The 18,874-nt window shown below is 35.8% G+C and overlaps 2 protein-coding genes across 2 annotated transcripts; one reads left to right on the top strand and one right to left on the bottom strand.

The window, feature by feature from the left end:
* The first annotated feature begins 874 nt into the window (after positions 1–874).
* LOC139881483 (uncharacterized) lies at positions 875–2,096 on the top strand. Its single transcript, XM_071865952.1, has 7 exons — positions 875–957; positions 1,067–1,098; positions 1,239–1,322; positions 1,396–1,476; positions 1,618–1,706; positions 1,922–1,972; positions 2,073–2,096. Exons 1-7 carry the CDS (start codon positions 875–877, stop codon positions 2,094–2,096), a joined length of 444 nt encoding a protein of 147 aa, XP_071722053.1.
* Positions 2,097–7,773: 5,677 nt separating this feature from the next.
* LOC139881482 (CLIP-associated protein-like) lies at positions 7,774–15,702 on the bottom strand. The gene is given in 24 exon segments (XM_071865951.1): positions 7,774–7,811; positions 7,932–7,953; positions 7,955–8,080; positions 8,375–8,476; positions 8,794–8,862; positions 8,972–9,040; positions 9,126–9,198; positions 9,352–9,455; positions 9,778–9,879; positions 9,997–10,823; positions 10,826–11,797; positions 11,933–12,284; positions 12,382–12,480; positions 12,559–12,676; positions 12,802–12,887; positions 12,966–13,034; positions 13,117–13,191; positions 13,346–13,443; positions 13,527–13,688; positions 13,916–14,081; positions 14,308–14,376; positions 14,984–15,046; positions 15,135–15,290; positions 15,370–15,702. Coding segments are annotated over 24 exon segments (4,350 nt in total).
* Between the last annotated feature and the right edge of the window lie 3,172 nt (positions 15,703–18,874).

The following is an 18,874-nucleotide window of genomic DNA, read 5'->3' as shown; positions in this document are numbered from 1 at the left end:
TTTTCTCATTTTTCAATGTTCCTTGCTTCTTGTTTGTTCAAGGATACTGGAGTACTCCATTTTTTATTTTCCTTTCTTGATCAAGAATGGAGTACTTAATCCGGCACTTCAAACTTTTTCATGTATCTGTAGATTAAACATCATGTCTGTTTGCGTTCCAAATTCTAAAGACAGATTTTTTTTCTTAATTTCTTGTTACTCTCATTATCATCATGAAGCTCTAAATATTTATTATCGTTAGTTTTCAAAAAACTTACCACCTTGAAGGTTAAACCTAAATGTCCTTTTCTTTTCGGAAGCTCAGAGTTCAGGAGGTTAAATCTTTCAAGAATTGGATATGTTTGCATTGGATCATTTTTATTTTTATTTTTTTCGTGTTGCCAATTATCGATGGGATTTGAACTTTCGACTAGAGAGAAACCTTTAACCACAATACTTTAAATTGTCTAAGTTAGCTGAATTTGATCATTTCAAATTTACATATTAACCTTGTATTTTGTATCAATACATGATATCATTTGTACAAATCAAACCATTCAATCGAACCAAATCCATTCCAAGTTTACAATGCCTAACTAAAATGTCACAAGTCACAAAATTTCATAGATTTAACCATTTGAGACTGAAATGAGCCAAATCAAAATAATAAGGATCATTCCTCTATTGGATTCATAACTTAAGGACTAAATTTGACATTAATCCAAACATTAACTAGAAAGAAAGACACAGGCATGGCGGCCGTCGACAGTCGAAGCAAAACTTCACGAGGTTGCCAAACAAAATCGCTTCCAAACCAATTATCAAACACACACTCGTCTCTCTAATTTGCTCTCTTTTTTTGGTCACTTTGTTATAAAACTTGTAATAATTAATAATGGTTCGTCCTATTCCTCGGAAGTGTCAAGTCTGCAATGAAGCTCAATCGAAGTACAAGTGTCCCAATTGTGTAGCTCCTTAGTAAGATTCACAAAAACATCTCCAACCCTTTAATTTTATTCTCTGCATCTTTTTTTAAAATTTATCGATTTTATTAAACTGGGTTAGTTTTTTTTTTTTCTGATTGCAGCTGTTCTTTGGTTTGCTTTAAGAAACACAAAGGTGAAGTTTTTATATCATCTACTAGTTTGATTCAGAAATTTCTGACTTTTACTTATCCAAAATCACAACTTTATGATTACCCTCTTTTAGTCTTTGTGTTTACAATGTTGTTAATATGAGAATTTATGATTATGGTGCAGAAATTCCATGCGTCAAGCCGGAATCTTCAGAGACAAAAATAGGTCAGTTTCATGACCTTGGATTTTTCAAGCATTTGGTTTGTTGTAATTTGTTTGCAAGGGGCATGATTTTGTATTGCTGTGTATAAATGTTGTTGCTTGTTAGCTACTGGTCCAGCTCCAGCATTGCTAGTGCAACGGCCGTTAAAGGTGGATGAACCAAGTGAAGTTCTGCAAAAGTTGCAGTTGGAATCTATAGGTATGTATGTTATCTTCATAATGGTTTCTGTATTCTTTTAACCAATTTGGAAATCTGCTACTTTAAAGGAAGTAATAAATCAATTCTATTTTAGTTATGTATTGGAACGGAATTAAAAGCTTCTTTGAGTAACTCGTGCAGCTTCTTCCAGCGAAATCCGAATGGCTTTGAGAGATGAAAAGCTTCAGAAGCTTATCCAGGATATCGATAGCTCCCCAGATGCAGATCATGTGAGTACAATTTCATTTTACTTACATTAGACTCAAACTTTCATCATACTACCTCCGTCTCAAGATACATGAAGTTTTTCATATGTATTTTCATGGGGAAAACATCATGTATTTTGAGACAGAGGGAATAATAAATTTAGTTCGTTATTTGGAAAACCATGTATTCTTCAAAGGAAACCGCCATCTAATCTAAAATCTGTTACTAATTGTACCAGCAACTTGATAAGGCCATGGAGTCTGAAGAATTTCGCATGTTCACTGAGAAGGTAATTCCTTTTACTGCTAGCAACAGAACATCTAGTGTTTCACTGTAATAGCTTTTTAACTGTATTTTAACATTTTGGTTTGTTTTGTTTTGTTTCTCAGATATTATCAGCAGTTGGACCATAATAGAGCTAGTGGCTAGCTGAAGAGTAAACCTTCATATTGCTGGAATTTTGAGTTATTGGAACTAGTTGGTGAATTGGTGCTCCTTGTTTTGTTTCTCAGATATCATCACTGTATGCTTTTCTAGTCATTGTAAATTATTTAGGATATTGCGAGTAACTTAAAACTTTAGGATTGAATACAAATTATCGGTAATATAGAAATCTCTGAATTGACCATCTTACAAGATCGACCCGAAATACGTGTTTGCAATCCTATTAGGAAAGCAAATTTGTACTCGGTGCAAGCTTGTGCTGATGCAACAATGGCACTAGAATTAGCTCTTGGTTAAATTCTAGTTGCAAAATACAGAGAAACTATTGAAGTATTTAATGCTAACAATTTACATTAGATTGCTGGAAATTGCCATGTAGGCTCCATATGCGATGCTCGTGGATATTATCGGCATGTCTTGGGATTCTCCGGCAAAGGATTTATTAAATATTTTCCGAGCATTAATCGAAATATTCGTCATCCCTACACCGATCTGAATTAAGTCCTGCATTAGTAAAATGGCTGAACATTTGGTCATACAATTATTAATGTGTAAAGAGTAGACGTGCCAGAGATGCACCAGAACCAACTGCAAATAGCTTCCCGCCATTTTTCTGCAATTCGATTTTCAGTTAGTATTAGTTTGTCAAAATAGATTCCTTTCTGTTAAATATTCTGTTATTAGAATTACATACCACTACTGCTCCAAGTCTTTGTAAAGGCGAGAAGGGGAGTTCCGGCCAAAGCCACCTGCAAGTTTTTGAAAAGTGAAATATTATAGACAGCAAAAGCTTCTTTTGCAAGTGGTCCAGCATGAACAGCAACAGTTTGTCGGAGAGAAAATTGTTGGCGCTGGAAGATACACGAGCATAAATCGGCTACAAAAGCCATTACCTGAAATAGGTAGAGAAAACCAGATTGAATTTCTCAAACTCGAATAAATTTTTCATCAATTTTGAGGTAATTTATTTCTTGAATGGATTTTTAACTGTCATATACTTACCACATCAGCTATTACAAAGTCTAGCTCCTTGGTGAAATTTTCTTTCCGCTTCCCAATCTCTGCAGCAGTGTGAAAGAACTCAAAATTGTAAGATTTTATATTCATCGATCTGTTTCTAGAACAAGAAAAGCAAATGAAGGCTTAGAAAAACAGATCCTGAACAATCCAAATGTGAAAAAGCCTAATCTTTTACATTTATAAGTATCATTTTATTACATTGTCAATTAGCAAGTAACCGAAAAGAAAACTCCTGACCTTGGTGAACATTCCGAGGCCACACTCGATGGTGACTTTGGTTACGAACAGATCGCCGGCAAGCAATTGTCTTAAACCCTCCGAATTGCAGCAACAACTCGAAAAATCGGCGACTGCTCCAGGTCAAAGTAGCTACGGACAATCGATCCTGGCACTCCTCCTGATGGACTGACTATTGAGTGTAGATTTTTAGGAGCTTTCCCAGTTACCGAGTAGTAGGTTTGTTGGAACCGCTCTGAGTTGGAGGCTTGTTGAAACTATTCTCAGTTGTAGGCTTGTTTAACGATTCAGAGCTGTCGGCTTTTTAACAATATTTCGATGTTTAGTATTGCTGAGAGCTTACTATTTCGACTTGTAAGCTTGTTGACATTGTTTCGAGTTGTACAACCATTCCGAGTTGTAGGCTTGTTAGAACTATTCGGTGTTGTAGGCTTGTTAACACTATTCTGAGTTGTAGTCTTGTTGTTGAGCTTTCCTAAAAAGGGTCTCTAATATTATTAATCTATGCTTGTGTAGTCGTATATATCGTTTGTATCGCCCGATATGTATACGATATGTATTATACAACGAGATAACGATTCGTATCACTAGAAAAAGTCATCCTGATGTATCATATCGTATTCGTATCTGTAGCGATATACACGATACTTTAACATCGATTTTAAACTAAATTTAAATTGATTTTTAAATTGAACCGATTGAATTATAAATTAAAGCCTTCTAATTAATTAACTAAATGACATGAAATCTTAAATTAAATGTTGAAAAGTCTATTAACGAAGATTTCATGAACCAAATCATTAATGAAGCGAGGTCATGCATGAAACAAATCATGAGCAAGCATGGTCTTATATGAAATAAATCATGAGCAACCAATGCTTTGTATGAAATAAATTATTTGGAAGCAAGGCCTTGCACGAAATCAACCATGAGCAATAAAGACCATAGATGAAATAACTCATGAGTCAGTATGGCATGCATGAAATAAATCATCAGCAAGCATGACCATTGATCAAATAAATCATGACCAATCAATGCCATGAATCAAATAAACCATGAACAAACAACGCCATGCATAAAGAAAGTCATGTGCAAGCAACTCCATGCATGAAACAAGTCATGAGCAACCAAGACCATGCATGAAACCAAGTCATGAGCCACGAATGACGTGCATGAAACCAAGTCATGAGCAACGAAGGCTATGCATGAAACAAACCATGAGCAACCAAGGCTACGCCTGAACAAATCACGAGCAACTGAGGCCATGCATGAGACTTTATCAAAATTATTATCATTGTCAACATGATATCAAAGTTGTATTCCATTCTCGAAGTGTGGGGGCATGTTGAGACTCACATCGTGAATGACATGCTTGCTACCGGTTCCTTTCGAAAGTCCATCAATGGCTGCCGATTCCAATCCAAAATTTGACAATTATTATTCGCAGGGCGCTATGTGTCTTGACGATTGTTTCAACAAGATTGTGATTCTGGCCGACAATATTTACGCGTGCCGACCTGGATCCAATGCATGGTCAATGGTACTTTGCGACTACGTTCACCACCACTTGAATATATACACCATCTGATCGGGCTGGCTGCCAATCTTGCGAGCCGATTCTCTCGCGGCAATGGGAGTTGAGTCTCTGGTCTACAATGCCGTTTTCATGGGGATTTCGAGGAACTATTTCAGCGGCCCCTCAGTACATTTGTGCAGCATATGCTCTCATGGAGTATTCCGCCAAATGTGGCCGCCAAGGGACTACTAGGTACTTCCTCCTCCGGCAGTGAAAGAAAATATGAAGCAAATTTTCAAAACTTTTTTTTTTTTTTGCATGCATGTTTAATTGTTATGGTAAACACTGAACTTTTCCCCATTTTTTTTGGTCTATGGCGTTCAATGTTGTAACCATGGGCATTTCGAGAGACCATTTCAACGGAACACCGGTCCATCCATGCCAGATCTGCTGTGAAGGAACTTCTGTGGGGTTTTCATGCCAAGGACCTTCTAGGAAATTTGGAAGACTGCTTTTTTTAATTTAGAAGACATTATTGCTGTCTGTTTTTATATTCTAGATTCTATGATGACTGTCATACAATTGAAATTTCAATTACAAATAGTAATGCTTGGTCAATTAGTTATCAATGCTTGGTCAAGTAGTTATCAATTAGAAATCGGTTAGACCGGTTCGAGTTGTTTCTGAATTGGTTTAGATTCCATTAGCAAAGTGTATAAGAAGTTCAATTGTTCAAGGCATTCAGAAATTAATTGAATCAAAACAACTCCTCTCTTCGTTCTCGTCTTCTTCTCCGTCTTTCTCTATTTTTCTTCTCATCTACTTCAACCTCTATTCTATTTCTCAACCCAATCTATTTCTTTTACCAAATTATATACAGGTCCGTTCCTAGTCGTCGGCTCGTTTACATTGTTTCGAGTTGTAGACTTGTAGAGAGCTTGCCGTTCCAAGTTGTAGGCTTGTTTATATCATTCTGAGTTGTAGGTTTGTGGACACTGTCACGAGTTGTAGGTTTGTTTGAACAGTTCCTAGTTGTAGTTTAATGATACCGACCTGAGTTGTGATAGAATTGAATGATTGACGATTTATTGAGTTGCTATCTGTTGTATATATACATTACAATAATTATAAGAATGGTAACTAAGCATATTACAATCCTAAGATTATGCTGTACATGTATCTACTGATATTGTATGATCGGGAGAGGTTCATTGCACATGTGACTAATTAATTGATAGGTGGGCTTCTCCAACTATTGATTTGGGCTTGAAGCAGCAGCCCATATCTTCATCATATCAGTACATCATCTTCCTACATCAATATATCATATCATTAGGCTTGTTGAGACCTTACATTTCCGATTAAAGTAGCTCCGAATTGTAGGCTCGTAGACACATTTCCGAGTTGAAGGCTTGTTGAGTTGAGGAGCTTTCCCAAAAAAGTGTTGCCCTCAGTGAAACATAATTAAATGACAATTGAAAATATATGCTATGACTGTATATGTATGACAAATTTAAATCCTGTTAGTATTACAAAATGAGATCCACATATATTATCCTGTTAAAGTCGATGGAACATGAGAAATTTCAAGAAATATTTATCCTTGATAACAAAACGGAAATCGCTAATTAGTTGATAAAAATATATATTATGTTTATTACTAAGAATAATCTGATTGTAACGATTACAACCTGATCAATTAATTTTATTCATTACTACTTAATATTATGACTCAATCATTGACATTCTATTTCCCTATTAGCTCAAATGCTCATCTGATTGTTGACAAACATATGGTCCAAGAGATGATCTTATTCTAAAACAGACTGAAAATTAAAACTTGCTCCCAACCCAACAGAACAACAGCTGCGAAATACCCCTGTCTAAGCATCGTAACGCTTGATGAGCTTAGCGTGAATAGCCTTGACATCTTCATCTGTCAAAGGGCTTCCGATATAAGTCATCAAGACCAGCTTCCATGAACTCATCGTCGTCATCGGGAAATGTACTGGCAGTACATCCAGCAATGAAGGTACGGATTCCCTTCATGCGAAGTTTCTTGGTGGCTTCAATCCCATTCATTTACAGGCATGTCACGGTCCATGAGAATCAAATTGAAATCATTATTATTCAATCCGAAAAAGAAATCAACAGCTTCCTTTCCATTTTTAACAATCTGAGATTCTATATTAACATTCAGTAGTAAATCTCTGTGTTGGGAACTGACGGGTCTCATTGTCTTCAACGATAAGTGCTTTCATGAGCATCGGCTTCTTTTCTACACCGGAAGGACCCTCACGTGGGATGATCAACTTCTTTCTTTCGCCGGAAGTACTCATTCTTGCTAAGTAATGCAGACTTTGAATTTCGTAAATATAATTATATGCTCTACGCAGAGTTAATTATAACAATTATAAGTTTGGTGTGGATGGACAAATATTAAACTCTTATTTATACTGATTCAACGTAACCACATGCAATTGTATGTGGTCCTACTTATCATTCGAATCTTATTGCAAGTAAAACTTTTGTGAGTATATATACATGCAAATATATGCAACATACCATTTTCATGAATTAGCAAGTTCTATTCTAAACTACAATCACAATGCGAATGAACTTTCTACATGCAAAAGTAACACGAATGTATATTCCTTCGATTCAAAATAGAACAGGTACTTTTGTTGACACGATAGTCTAAGAAGGACATAAAGTGTAGTTTTCCCCCGAAATAATTCATTCAACTATTTTGCTCATTGTCACTATTTATGCAAACCCAAGAATTCCGATTTCCTTTTGAACGTTAGGCAAAATAAAATTCAATTTCAATCATAAAAATAAAACTATCAACATATCTCCGAAAACCAGAGAAGTCAGGAGACAGGTAAAAAAAACCACTCTGCTATAAAGCCTAAAACCAGAAAAACACATACAGAAAACCCTCAACCCCTCAAAATGCTCTCACATCACACAATATACAAAAGGAATTACAACAAAAGAATAAAAAGCCAACACGTACGTCATTGGTTACCATCTATGGATGTTCCGGTTCGAGGCCTGAGAGATCCTGTTAGCATAAATTGAAACCAATCTCAATTGTGTGCTATTAAGTCCTTCCATGTATGGTAAAAACTCTTTCCCAAGCATGATATAGATGTCCACTAAACAGAATACCACAGTCTGCACAACACAACACAACAAACAAACATAGCAGATGAGAAATTCAAGTCTAGTACAAAATACATGGACAACCTGAAAGGATACTACGTAAAAAGTTCTTATTTTTTTTCCAAAATATGAAAAGAAAAGGTTATTGACTATTGATTCCAATTTTTTAAAACCTTCGATTCTAAGTCCTTACTTGAATAATTGAATTTTTATTTTCTTCCATACCAAGAACCAATATCAATCAAATGATGTCAAAGAATGAGGACTAATATTGATTTTTGGGGAGATGTAAGAGCCATTATTTACCTTCCTAACATCTGCACTTTGGTTTCCAAATGCTTCAAAAAGAGCAGGCAAAAATGAAGGTAGCTGAGCCATTAGTTCCTCCGGTGAAAACCGACCAACAAGCTGCACATAAAAGATAACTAGTACCCTTAGTAAATGTCCTTTTAGAAAATCAAAATTAATTTCACATCGAGTATCACTTTGGAATACAAGGTAATTTCTTTTGACTAGTAATTGAAGGAGATAATGTGATTGAGAAGACTTTTTAGAAGGGTGAGTTAGTAAAATGATCTTGATAAATAATTTCTTTAATCTTAGTGCCTAAACCTTTAAAGACACTTATTAACGAATGAAGAGAGTACATCGCAACACAATTTCCTATACTTTGCAGAAGCATCCATACTAATTCAGTAGACTTCCATTACACCTGAAAAACGTACCTTTGTCAAACAGTTAATGGATGTAACGAGAGTCTTTTCATCTTCGGTCACTAACAAAGGGCTGATAACCTGCAAACAACAGTAATTGACAGAAGATGTCAAACTCAATTGATTAAGAACCCATATGAACAATGGAAAAAGAGTAGGCAAGTGGAGTAAGCAAGAAATGTTTACATACACTTAGACATCTAAACGGATCGTACTGAGACAACACAATGGCTAAGCAAGACTCGGCTTCATTTGAAACCTGAACAGCGAAGGAAAGAAAGACAGAATGAGACATGGTAGAAAAGCAAAACTATAATATGATCAAAGAATGTCCAAAAATTTACTTTCGGAACGATATCCTTTGTAACGTGAAGCAGCTTCTCAATTATAATCTCAACAGATTCCTCCATGTAACTTCTCTGTAAAATGACAAATGATTATAAACAGATTTGAGATGCATAACAACGTCCTTCGATGGAAAAATTGACAGTATGTAGAGTGCTAGCTAGTATTATAATAAAGTTGTTATCGGTACAACGATGGAACCTAAGAAATGGTGAATCATCAGACCTGGTTTTCAGCATTTCAGCAATCAATGATACTGTGAGCTCTCGAATTGAAGAATCAGAGTCATCCAACACCTCAAGCACAGCTGTCAGAATCTGATTAAAATACTGCAAGAGCACAATCTTAAAATTAGAACATTAAGTTGAAACTTGGATTCACAAGCAACATACTGTGTTAAATAAATTGTTGAGAAGCAGAATACTGTCTTAAATCATACGGAGTAATATTGAATATCATTTTATAATGAACAGGAAAACCGGAAATCGAGAAATGTTGATAATGTACATATCTGACAACACCTCATCTCATGTCATGTCATGTCATGTCATGTTCATGTATTGATATTTCTTTTTTGGTAGAGAATCAATGATACAGAACGAATGCTCAATGTAGATTTATATTATTCAGCACAAGTAACTACACTCATACCTTTGTCCAGTTGGAGTCATCGTTGGCAGTAGAGGCTTCAATTAACTGCTGGAGTGCACTGTGTTTTCTTGATGTAGGGCTTTCACCGTCGCCGTTGCATATCTATAAAAACAAAGATGTTAAGCTATGCACATAAAGCTCCACGAACCAAATTCTTCGCACAAAATAAATAACAAATGAAAGATAATAAATCATTTTAATTGATAAAACATAACTTACCAGGTGAAGAATTTGCGGTATACTTGGTTCCGCGGTGCTGTTAGAATCAACTTCTAGAGCAACAGGCTTCAGATGATTAAGGTCCAAATCAGATGTAGCATCACCGTCAAGTCTTGAGTTACTAGATACTTCCAAGAGATCATCATTCATCATACCATTATAGTCAAAACGTGAAGAAGACAAACTTTCAAAATTTACACCATTTTCTTCATTCACTTTACTGTCTGTAGGGGAACCCACGTCCTGACCAGTAGAAACCACCATGTAACTTAGGTCCTTGGCTTTGGAACTTAGAACATCGGTCTTTGATCCAGTCTCAAAATTCTGATACAAGTTCTGTCGACTTTCATCAGATGTTATATGGTCAGTGCCACTGATCATCAAGGTTGATTCTTGAGAAGAACTCCACTTCCTGCCAGTATCAGCATCAATGGAACCAGCAGAATATCTACCATACAAATGGCTCCTTTTTGATGCACTAACATATCCTTCTTCGGAAGATGTCCCCACATTGTCATAAATATCATAAGCAGACTTGGATCTTTGCCGATCTTTCTTGCTTTGCAAAAAGTTCATAAGGTCTACTTCAATTCGAGGAGTTTTCTGTTTCAGACATCGTCTCAGTGAATTTTGTTCTTCAACTGATAGACTGAGAATGAAATTAAGAACAGCTGTTGTATCGAAATGAGAATAAACAGCTATAATGCATGAGATGGCTGATTCCTTGAGCTTAGTATTTTTATCATGGACTAATGGAGCCAACTTTCCAAGCCATAACTTTAGGATGCCAATATTTCCAGAACCTTCAGAGTTTGAAGCATGCTTGTGAAGGCGGTTATGGCATAATCAATAACAGCTAATTTGGCCTTTGGAGATCTCTGTTCGTCCAGAGAACGGAGCAAAGCAGGTAGCAGGGAATCTATGCTGTAGGTCTTGCTTACAATGTCCAAGGTTGTCAAGCATGGTTGCCTAACTAACTCTTTTGGGTCAATTAAGCGTGAGAAAACATGGGGCAACATCCTTTCCATATAACTCTCAAAAGGCTTTCGGCAAGCTGGTATAATGTTTGCAAGAGTTGAAAGGGCAGCTTGTGCAACTTTATGGTGTGGGTCATCCAAGTGCTGAAAAAACAGCTTCATTACCTTCTCGAAATTCTGAATTACTTCTTGAACACCTTTAGGATCTTGCAGCAAGGCCTGGAGATAATTAAATGCAGCAACCCTTGCAGACCAGTCAGAGCTTGGACTAAGTCCCTCACTCAGAGCGTCGCTTAGAGATGCAGGCCCATCTACAAAGTTTGACACTTCGCCAAGTGAAAGTTGGCTATCGTCAAAACTTCTCCTTCTACTTGCAGACATCCGCCCACCCATGTTCTTCCTTGAGAGTGGCCTCTGAAAATTGGGAACATGACTGTTATGTGGATCTCTAAAGTTCGCATCTTTGTAAGCTGAGTCTATATACTGCCTGTCAATGTTATGGTTTACAACTCGCCTAGATTGGCGGAAGTCTTCTTTTTCTTCATGAGAACCTCTTTCTTGATGATCAGGTACTCTCTTCGACGAGTATGAGGAAAATGCAGGCAAAGAATCACTTGCCAAATTACTACGATATGATAATTTACCAGAATCTTTAGAAGCTTGTATCTGAGAGATAATATCAGACAAAACCAGGCCACCATGACGAACACTGCCTTTATTTACGCTAGATGTAGTTGATTCTGCCGAAAATGATTTTGAAAGAAGATTAGAAGCTGGAACAGCTGCAGGAAATGGTGTCTCAGAAGAAGATTGAGTGTCCACTCCTGCACTAGGGGAATGGGGAAAAAATTTAGGTGCTCAAACATGTTTTTTTCTTCTACTGATTCACTAGTAATTCAGACGTGTTTTCAATCTAACTGGTTTGAGTACAAGTATACTGAATGAAAGAAGTTTGATACCTAAATCCAAGCTTGACGACCGGAGACTTGATGCATTTCTATCAGATATATCCAATCCTCTGAGCATGCTTTCAATTGCAGATACTTTCTGCTTGCTGGCATGTAATACACTTTCTAAACTGCGTTCACTACCTTTACCAAGTGTCTTTGACTGTGATAGGAGTCCGGAAGAAACAGATCGTCCTGTTGATAAACTTGAGCTTCTATCCATTGCAACAATGGCAGAAGTTCCATATCCTGGCAGATTTGAGGGTGCGGATGTTTGAGAGGTGATTGATGATTGTGAGCTTCTATCTCGCAGTGAAGGAGAAGCAAAACGCCTGTGCACACCCCCATCCTCTTCATTAATTATCTATGCATGAGGAAAAGAACAATTACTTCAAACCAACCTTATTTTAAATAAATGTTATAAAATTTCCATTTGAAAAGAATGATAAGAAGGAACATACTCTTTGAATGACAGGATCAAAGGATGAAAATAGTCGACGAGACCGCTCAGGCCAAGTTTTAGCAAACATTCGGTAACACATTCGTGCTGTTGATCTAACCTGTGATTGTAGACACATTATACATCTTTTGATGCAAAATTTGAGACTGATGAGAGTATTAGATTATTTGTAAAATACCTCACTCATTGCATCTGCAACGCAACACCTAATGAGATCTTCATACAAATCAGCCGATCGCTGTATTTCAGGAGCATCAGGCCAGTGTTCAAGTATTAACAACGCATATTCACAACACCTAGGAGAGAAAAATTAAAAATAGATAAATAGTGAAGATACATTGCACAAATACAAATCAACACAGAGTAGGAGAGTGAATTGTAACTACTTTGTTTACTTCATTACTTTACTACAGTGTAATACCTAGCACGAAGTACTGCATTACGATCATTTTTTGCACAATCAGCAATGCGAGGAAGTACACGGGCAACTTTGCAGTTAAGCAACATCTGGAGGAGAAAGGAACTATTTATTATAGATTACATGGAGAATGAAGAATCAACAAATAGAGTGAAAAAGGTGGTTACCGTTTTTATGCAATTATCTGCAGATTCTGCAATTATAAGCACAGTAATCACAACCAGCTTGAAAAGAACCTGATTACCATACCATATAATTAGCAACAAATATTCAAAATACATAAGATAGCAGTAGCCAAGGAGGAAACATGAAACATACAGGAATGAATTGCTCCGCATATGTTTCAAAATCACTCAGGAGCTCCTTTGATAAAAAGGATAATAGATGGCAAGCCTGTATCAAATATCAATAACTGACCAAATTAGCAATCTGGAATTAAACCCAAAAACCTTGCATTAAAATTTTTCACCTATAATGATGAAACATAAAAGCAAACAAGAATGAACCAGAAATCTGGCACCTAGCAACAGGAAAAATGCCAATGCACCTGCTTTACAATGCTTGACCTCCGATCCGATAATTGCGTGCTTAGGGGACCAACAAGCTGCTTCAAGAGTCCATGGAAGCATGGATAGTCAGTAGCACCTGAAAGAAGATAACAGAAGAACATAGTTACATAGTTGACTTAAAAGCAAGTTCACTTGAGCTGGCAGAGGAAAAATACAAACCTCCATAAACAAGGCCTTCGAGTCTCTGCATGGCAGTAATACGCATAGACCAGTCTTTTTCAGGAACGAGAATGGAGGCGACCTTTTCAAATTCTCTTATCAACTCTTTTTCTGAGTACACTTTGATTGGTTCAATTGGTTTTTCTGTGATACTGGCTTCCCCTGAGCAGAACAAAATACTATATAAGTGATGCAAGGTATATCACCTAGCCTCGATTCATAACTTCTTGTCCAGTTACTCTCACACACACATAGATAAAAAAACAAAAGCCTTATAAATGGTACAGGCAAGTTTCTTAACAAAAATACATGGTTTACAGAAATCTCCAGAATTAACTCCTAACCAAATATCCCAGTAACACAAAACTCGAAGGAAATGGGGTACCTACCTCCAAAAAGAGATGTATCTCTAGAGGAAGCCTTAGCTTTTGGACTACTTTTCTTAGGGTTGTGGTTAGAAGGCCTCAGTTCCGCAGCTGTAAAGTTATTGGTAATTCCATCTGAAGAATGGACTTGAGGTTCAATCTTCTCTAGCCTTGCATTAATATCTTTCACCTGCAATTGTGAATTGTAACGTACATGTAAAGGTGTTAGACTACCAATATAATTTTTTACTAATCAGTAAGCCGACCAATAGTAAACTCCAATTCGGTGTAAACATTCAATTACTTATTGCATGGTATCTAAAACTACTGAAAAATCATAAGAACCAAAAATCATAATTTTGAATTCAACGAAGTTCAAACAACAAAGATTACAAGGGTTCATTGTCGATATTCACCATGTATGTTGGGAGATTATGTCGTTGAAGCTCATCCCGAAATTGAGGTCCAGCCTGTGTATACATCTCCTGCAGAAGAAATAATTAAATCACTCAGACTGCCATTCTAAAATAAAAAAACTCAACATTCAAAGAAAGAAGTACAAGGTTCAAGAGAAAGTTTATTGAATCTTCTAATCATCGCTCGTCAATTGAAAGTTGCATAGATTTACCAACTGTTGATTACCATGAATCAGCGAATGTGTTTTCTAGATGAAAAGATCCATTTTAACAAAACCATGTGAGTTCACTATCCATGGCTATTTAAACTTCTTTGATAACAAAACTTTGATAAGAGCCATATAAGAATGAAGTCACGAGAAAACTAACTCATAAGTAGCCGTGTGTTCTATTTGGCAGCTACTTGGGAGATCGTATCCCAAAGACAAAATAAAACTATACCCGATGGAGACTCAACTTAAAGAGTGCAAGGAGAATCCAATTAATTTTCATAAACTGACCAAAAGTTGAGCATTGCACCATCAAGTTTCATTACTTTTCAATCATACATCATTATAAGGCATTTGTAATTATTTCTACAAAATAATACTTTCTTTCCTCCCTTTTAAAAGTGGATACATTGACAAATAAGAGAATATAAAGAACGATTGCTTGAAGGTGGACACCAAAGACTAACCTCAATGCACGATATAGCAGCTTCTCTAACTCCAGGATGCGAGTCATTCAACATTTGCAAAATCTAATATTGAAACACATATCAACATACTATTCGCAATCCAAATAACATATAAATATAGCAATAATTTTACATCATCAAACACACGTACTGGTGGAAGAATGGTCCGTTGAAGAGGAAGCTCAGTAGAAGCAAAAAGATTAATAGCTGATGTAACAGTCCTTGCAAACTCTTCTCTAATTCTCCAACTCTTATGCGTCCACGCATACGATCCTGCCCGTTCCACAATCAACGTCGGCGACGAAACCTACATCCCCAATTCCATCCATTCAGACAATACATTACAAACTTCAAAATCATACTATAAGTAGAATGATTTGATTTACCTCCATAAGAGTGAGTAAAAGGCGACGGGCAGCATCTCTAACCGGTTGTTTACCATCACCGAGCCGCTCAACGACAGCAGGGACAAGAGCATTGAAATGAAGCTTGAAATGTTCGCCGGACAAAACAACGGCGGAGGCCAAAGCCTGAAGGGCACCTTGAGATACTTTGAAGTTGTTGTCTTTCAAGAGATCTAAACAGCAATCGACGAGTGATGTGGTCTCAGAAGCAGTGAGTGACTTTCTAGAAGCTTCTAGAAGTTGGTGGAGGCGTTCGACTGCCGCCATTCGTACCTTGGTGTCTTTCGAACGCGCCAGTTCTAGTGCCTCCTCCATTATCAAAGATCTGATGCTCCAATGCTTAGATCTAAAAACCCAAAATCGATTCCAATGGAAGGGATTAACGATTGATTAAAGAATTTTAATTTTATTACTTACAGAGAAATTAAAAGATGACGACGGGAGTGGAGTGGTTTTGTTCTGTTCTTTTCCTTTTTGTCGAGGACAGTGGAACATCTATACTGTTTGACACTAGAAATGGGTCAAAATTACGAGTATTTGCCACTATAATTTACGGGTCGGGTCGGGTCGGTTTAAATTAAATCATGTTGGTTTAGTCTAAATCCCACTGTATTTATTACAGTCAGCGTGCAGTTAATACAGTTATAAGGGCAATCAGAAGAATGATTGGTTGGCGTTAGGTCAAATCCCGAACCGGACCGTTCAACATGATTCCGGTTAACCGGCATTAGGATCGTTAACGATCGGATCATAATAGTTTTGAATTTGAGCCAATGGTTTTTTGGATTAATCATCAACAAATGATTTTTTGGTAATGTAACTTAAAAATACAAATTTCATAACTTTAGTTATTATAAACTTATTTAAAAAAAAAGAAAAACTTATTTAAAAAAAATAAGTACACTATACTGTAGTTTAAATTTCGTCCATTTTCATATAGGGTTTGTTCATTAATTTGTATTTTCATATATAGGTAGGATGTGTTCATTTTGTATTTGAAGTTCGTCTTGTTAGACATCTAAAACGTGATTTTATTAAAAAAACACTACTAAAATACTCCTCATGCTCCACTTCAAATGTCGCGTTATGAAATTTATTTTGATACACTTTCAATATTATTTTTGAAATTTATGTATATTTGAAATTTTTTCAGTCTTATTTTTAAATTTATTTCAATAAACACTCTATTTTAAATAAATATTTATGAATTTTATATAATAAATAATGAATAAATATATTTTTTTATTTATTATTAATTATTTTCTTAAGATTTACAACTTTCATTACACGACACTTGAAGTGGATAGGAAAGACTAAAAAAAATACATTTTTTAAAAATATCATAAGGAAGACTGAACATGATCCAAACATATCACCAACACACCTATAAGAACCGAATCGAGCCAAACCGTACCGACCCATTGCCACCTAATCTGACTGACATATTTTCAACAATTAATACAGTGTAGTATTATTTATTTTTTTCCTTTTTTTTTCATATTTATTACTCTTATTTTATTGCCCCTCACATGGAGTGATTAGAATACAATTTTAGAATTTTAGTCATAATTTTCATATTTTTATTCTAACTAAATTAATTTATGTTCTTAAATTTTGGTGCAAGTTCCAAAACATGCCGACGAAGTAATAAGAATATAAATAGATGAGAAGAAACTTCAACAAGAACTGATAATTAATACTATAAGAGTTTGTTCACGGGTCATTGATCAATTAATGATTATTATTGGTTATTGGGAAATAATAACAAGTTTTTTCAAAAAGGAGATCATTGAAATGTTGTTACAGAACAGACCGAAAAGCCTAACTTCACTTCTCCAAAAAAAAAAAAAAAAAAAAAAAGCCTAACTTGACGATAAAGCCAACTCAACCACCTCTTTTGGACATTACCCAAGAAAAAGGTTTATACGAAGTTGTCTAATCCTAATCTAGTATTATCCTCTTGTTAATTATTAAATATTGATTAAGTAGTAGTAGTACAATGATTTTCTCCTTCTGGTATTCCTCTCCTTTACAGGATGGCTCGTTTAAGAATTAACTTGCCACATAAAAACACGTACATGTTCGTTTTGTGCCTGGAACATGTTCGGTCTTACAATAAATAACACACCTTTTGAAGATCTCTCGTTCTAAACATCCTCAAAATATCTATTTTTTACTAAAAATAGCAAGAAGCACGTCTATAAAGAATTTCTAGAACAAGACGGAGATGCTCCTAGTAAAAACGAATACTGTATATGAGGAAAAATAGTAAAGGATGAAATTGCCTTTTTCTTTCCATTGTAAAATACAACATATAGGAGAAACATCACTTTCAAATTATCAGCTATTTATCCAAACGCCCCCAAACATTCAAGAAATGTATCTATGGATCATCGTCATAGGGCACAGTTGCAGGATATGATGATGATGACGATGGAATCATCAGAATCGGCTTTCCATCATGTTGGAACTCGGTAAGCAAGGAACCGTGTTTTGGCTGATATTCCCAGTTATTCCCTCTCAAATCCAATAGTTTGAGACAACCTACATAATAATAACAATGTAAATCTTGACTTCACACAGTATTTTCTTTAAGGAAATAAACTAAATTTGGACATTAGGAAACAAAACAGATCAAGTTGTTTCAGGAGGCATATGGCAGATTAAGTGACTTCATATCAGGTTAAATGACTTTATAATATAGAATAATACCTTTAGTAACTCTTAATTTAGAGCAAATGATGTTCAATGATTCTATGGGCATAAGATTATATGCTGCCTCGATTGTAGTAAGTTGCCAATGACAATAGCATAGACAAAAACATTGCAGTTTCAATCCCACCTCGGTTTTTACTGCAACAAATTCAGATGTTTGAGTTACTTAATTAAACTAGAGTGAATGAGTAAAAAAGTGGCAATACGTGAAAATGTGAACCTTTTATTGATCTTTTTCAAGCTTCGATTCCCCTACAACCACTTCTTGTAGTTTCTTAAAGCCAACTGAACCTAATCCAATCCCTCAAAATTGAGTGAACGGACAGACGTGCCCAAAAATCTTCCTATTGCCTCCGCAAAATTGCTGGAAAAAAAAGTTAAGATATAAACCTCACTGTGTATCACTTTTTGGCATAGAAAATCAACTGCCAGTATATAATAGCACACCCTAAATGAAACAGATGACATTAGCAACTTTTTCTTTACTAATGGGATTATAAACTAACACAAATTTCAGCAATACAGTGCTCATTTTGCAGCCTCAGACAACTGAAAAGAGTATTTCACATGAATGAATTAAAACACCAACAACAAATTGACAAAGTACGAGAGAATGTGTGTGTGGTTAGAAAAGCATTACCTATCATTGTGCCCAAATCGCAAGCAATGGTAAGATAATTTTGAATAGTCAACATTGGAATGATTTTTGTGTCCCTCACAGCCAATATATCCAAGAGTGGTTTCTGCATAAAAGCAAAATGCAGGAGTGAAA

This window comes from Rutidosis leptorrhynchoides, unplaced genomic scaffold (genome assembly GCF_046630445.1).
Source record: "Rutidosis leptorrhynchoides isolate AG116_Rl617_1_P2 unplaced genomic scaffold, CSIRO_AGI_Rlap_v1 contig163, whole genome shotgun sequence".
In the NCBI taxonomy this organism is placed as follows: domain Eukaryota; kingdom Viridiplantae; phylum Streptophyta; class Magnoliopsida; order Asterales; family Asteraceae; genus Rutidosis; species Rutidosis leptorrhynchoides.
The sequence above is the reverse complement of the archived record's forward strand: the minus strand, read 5'-3'. Positions and strand labels throughout refer to the sequence as shown.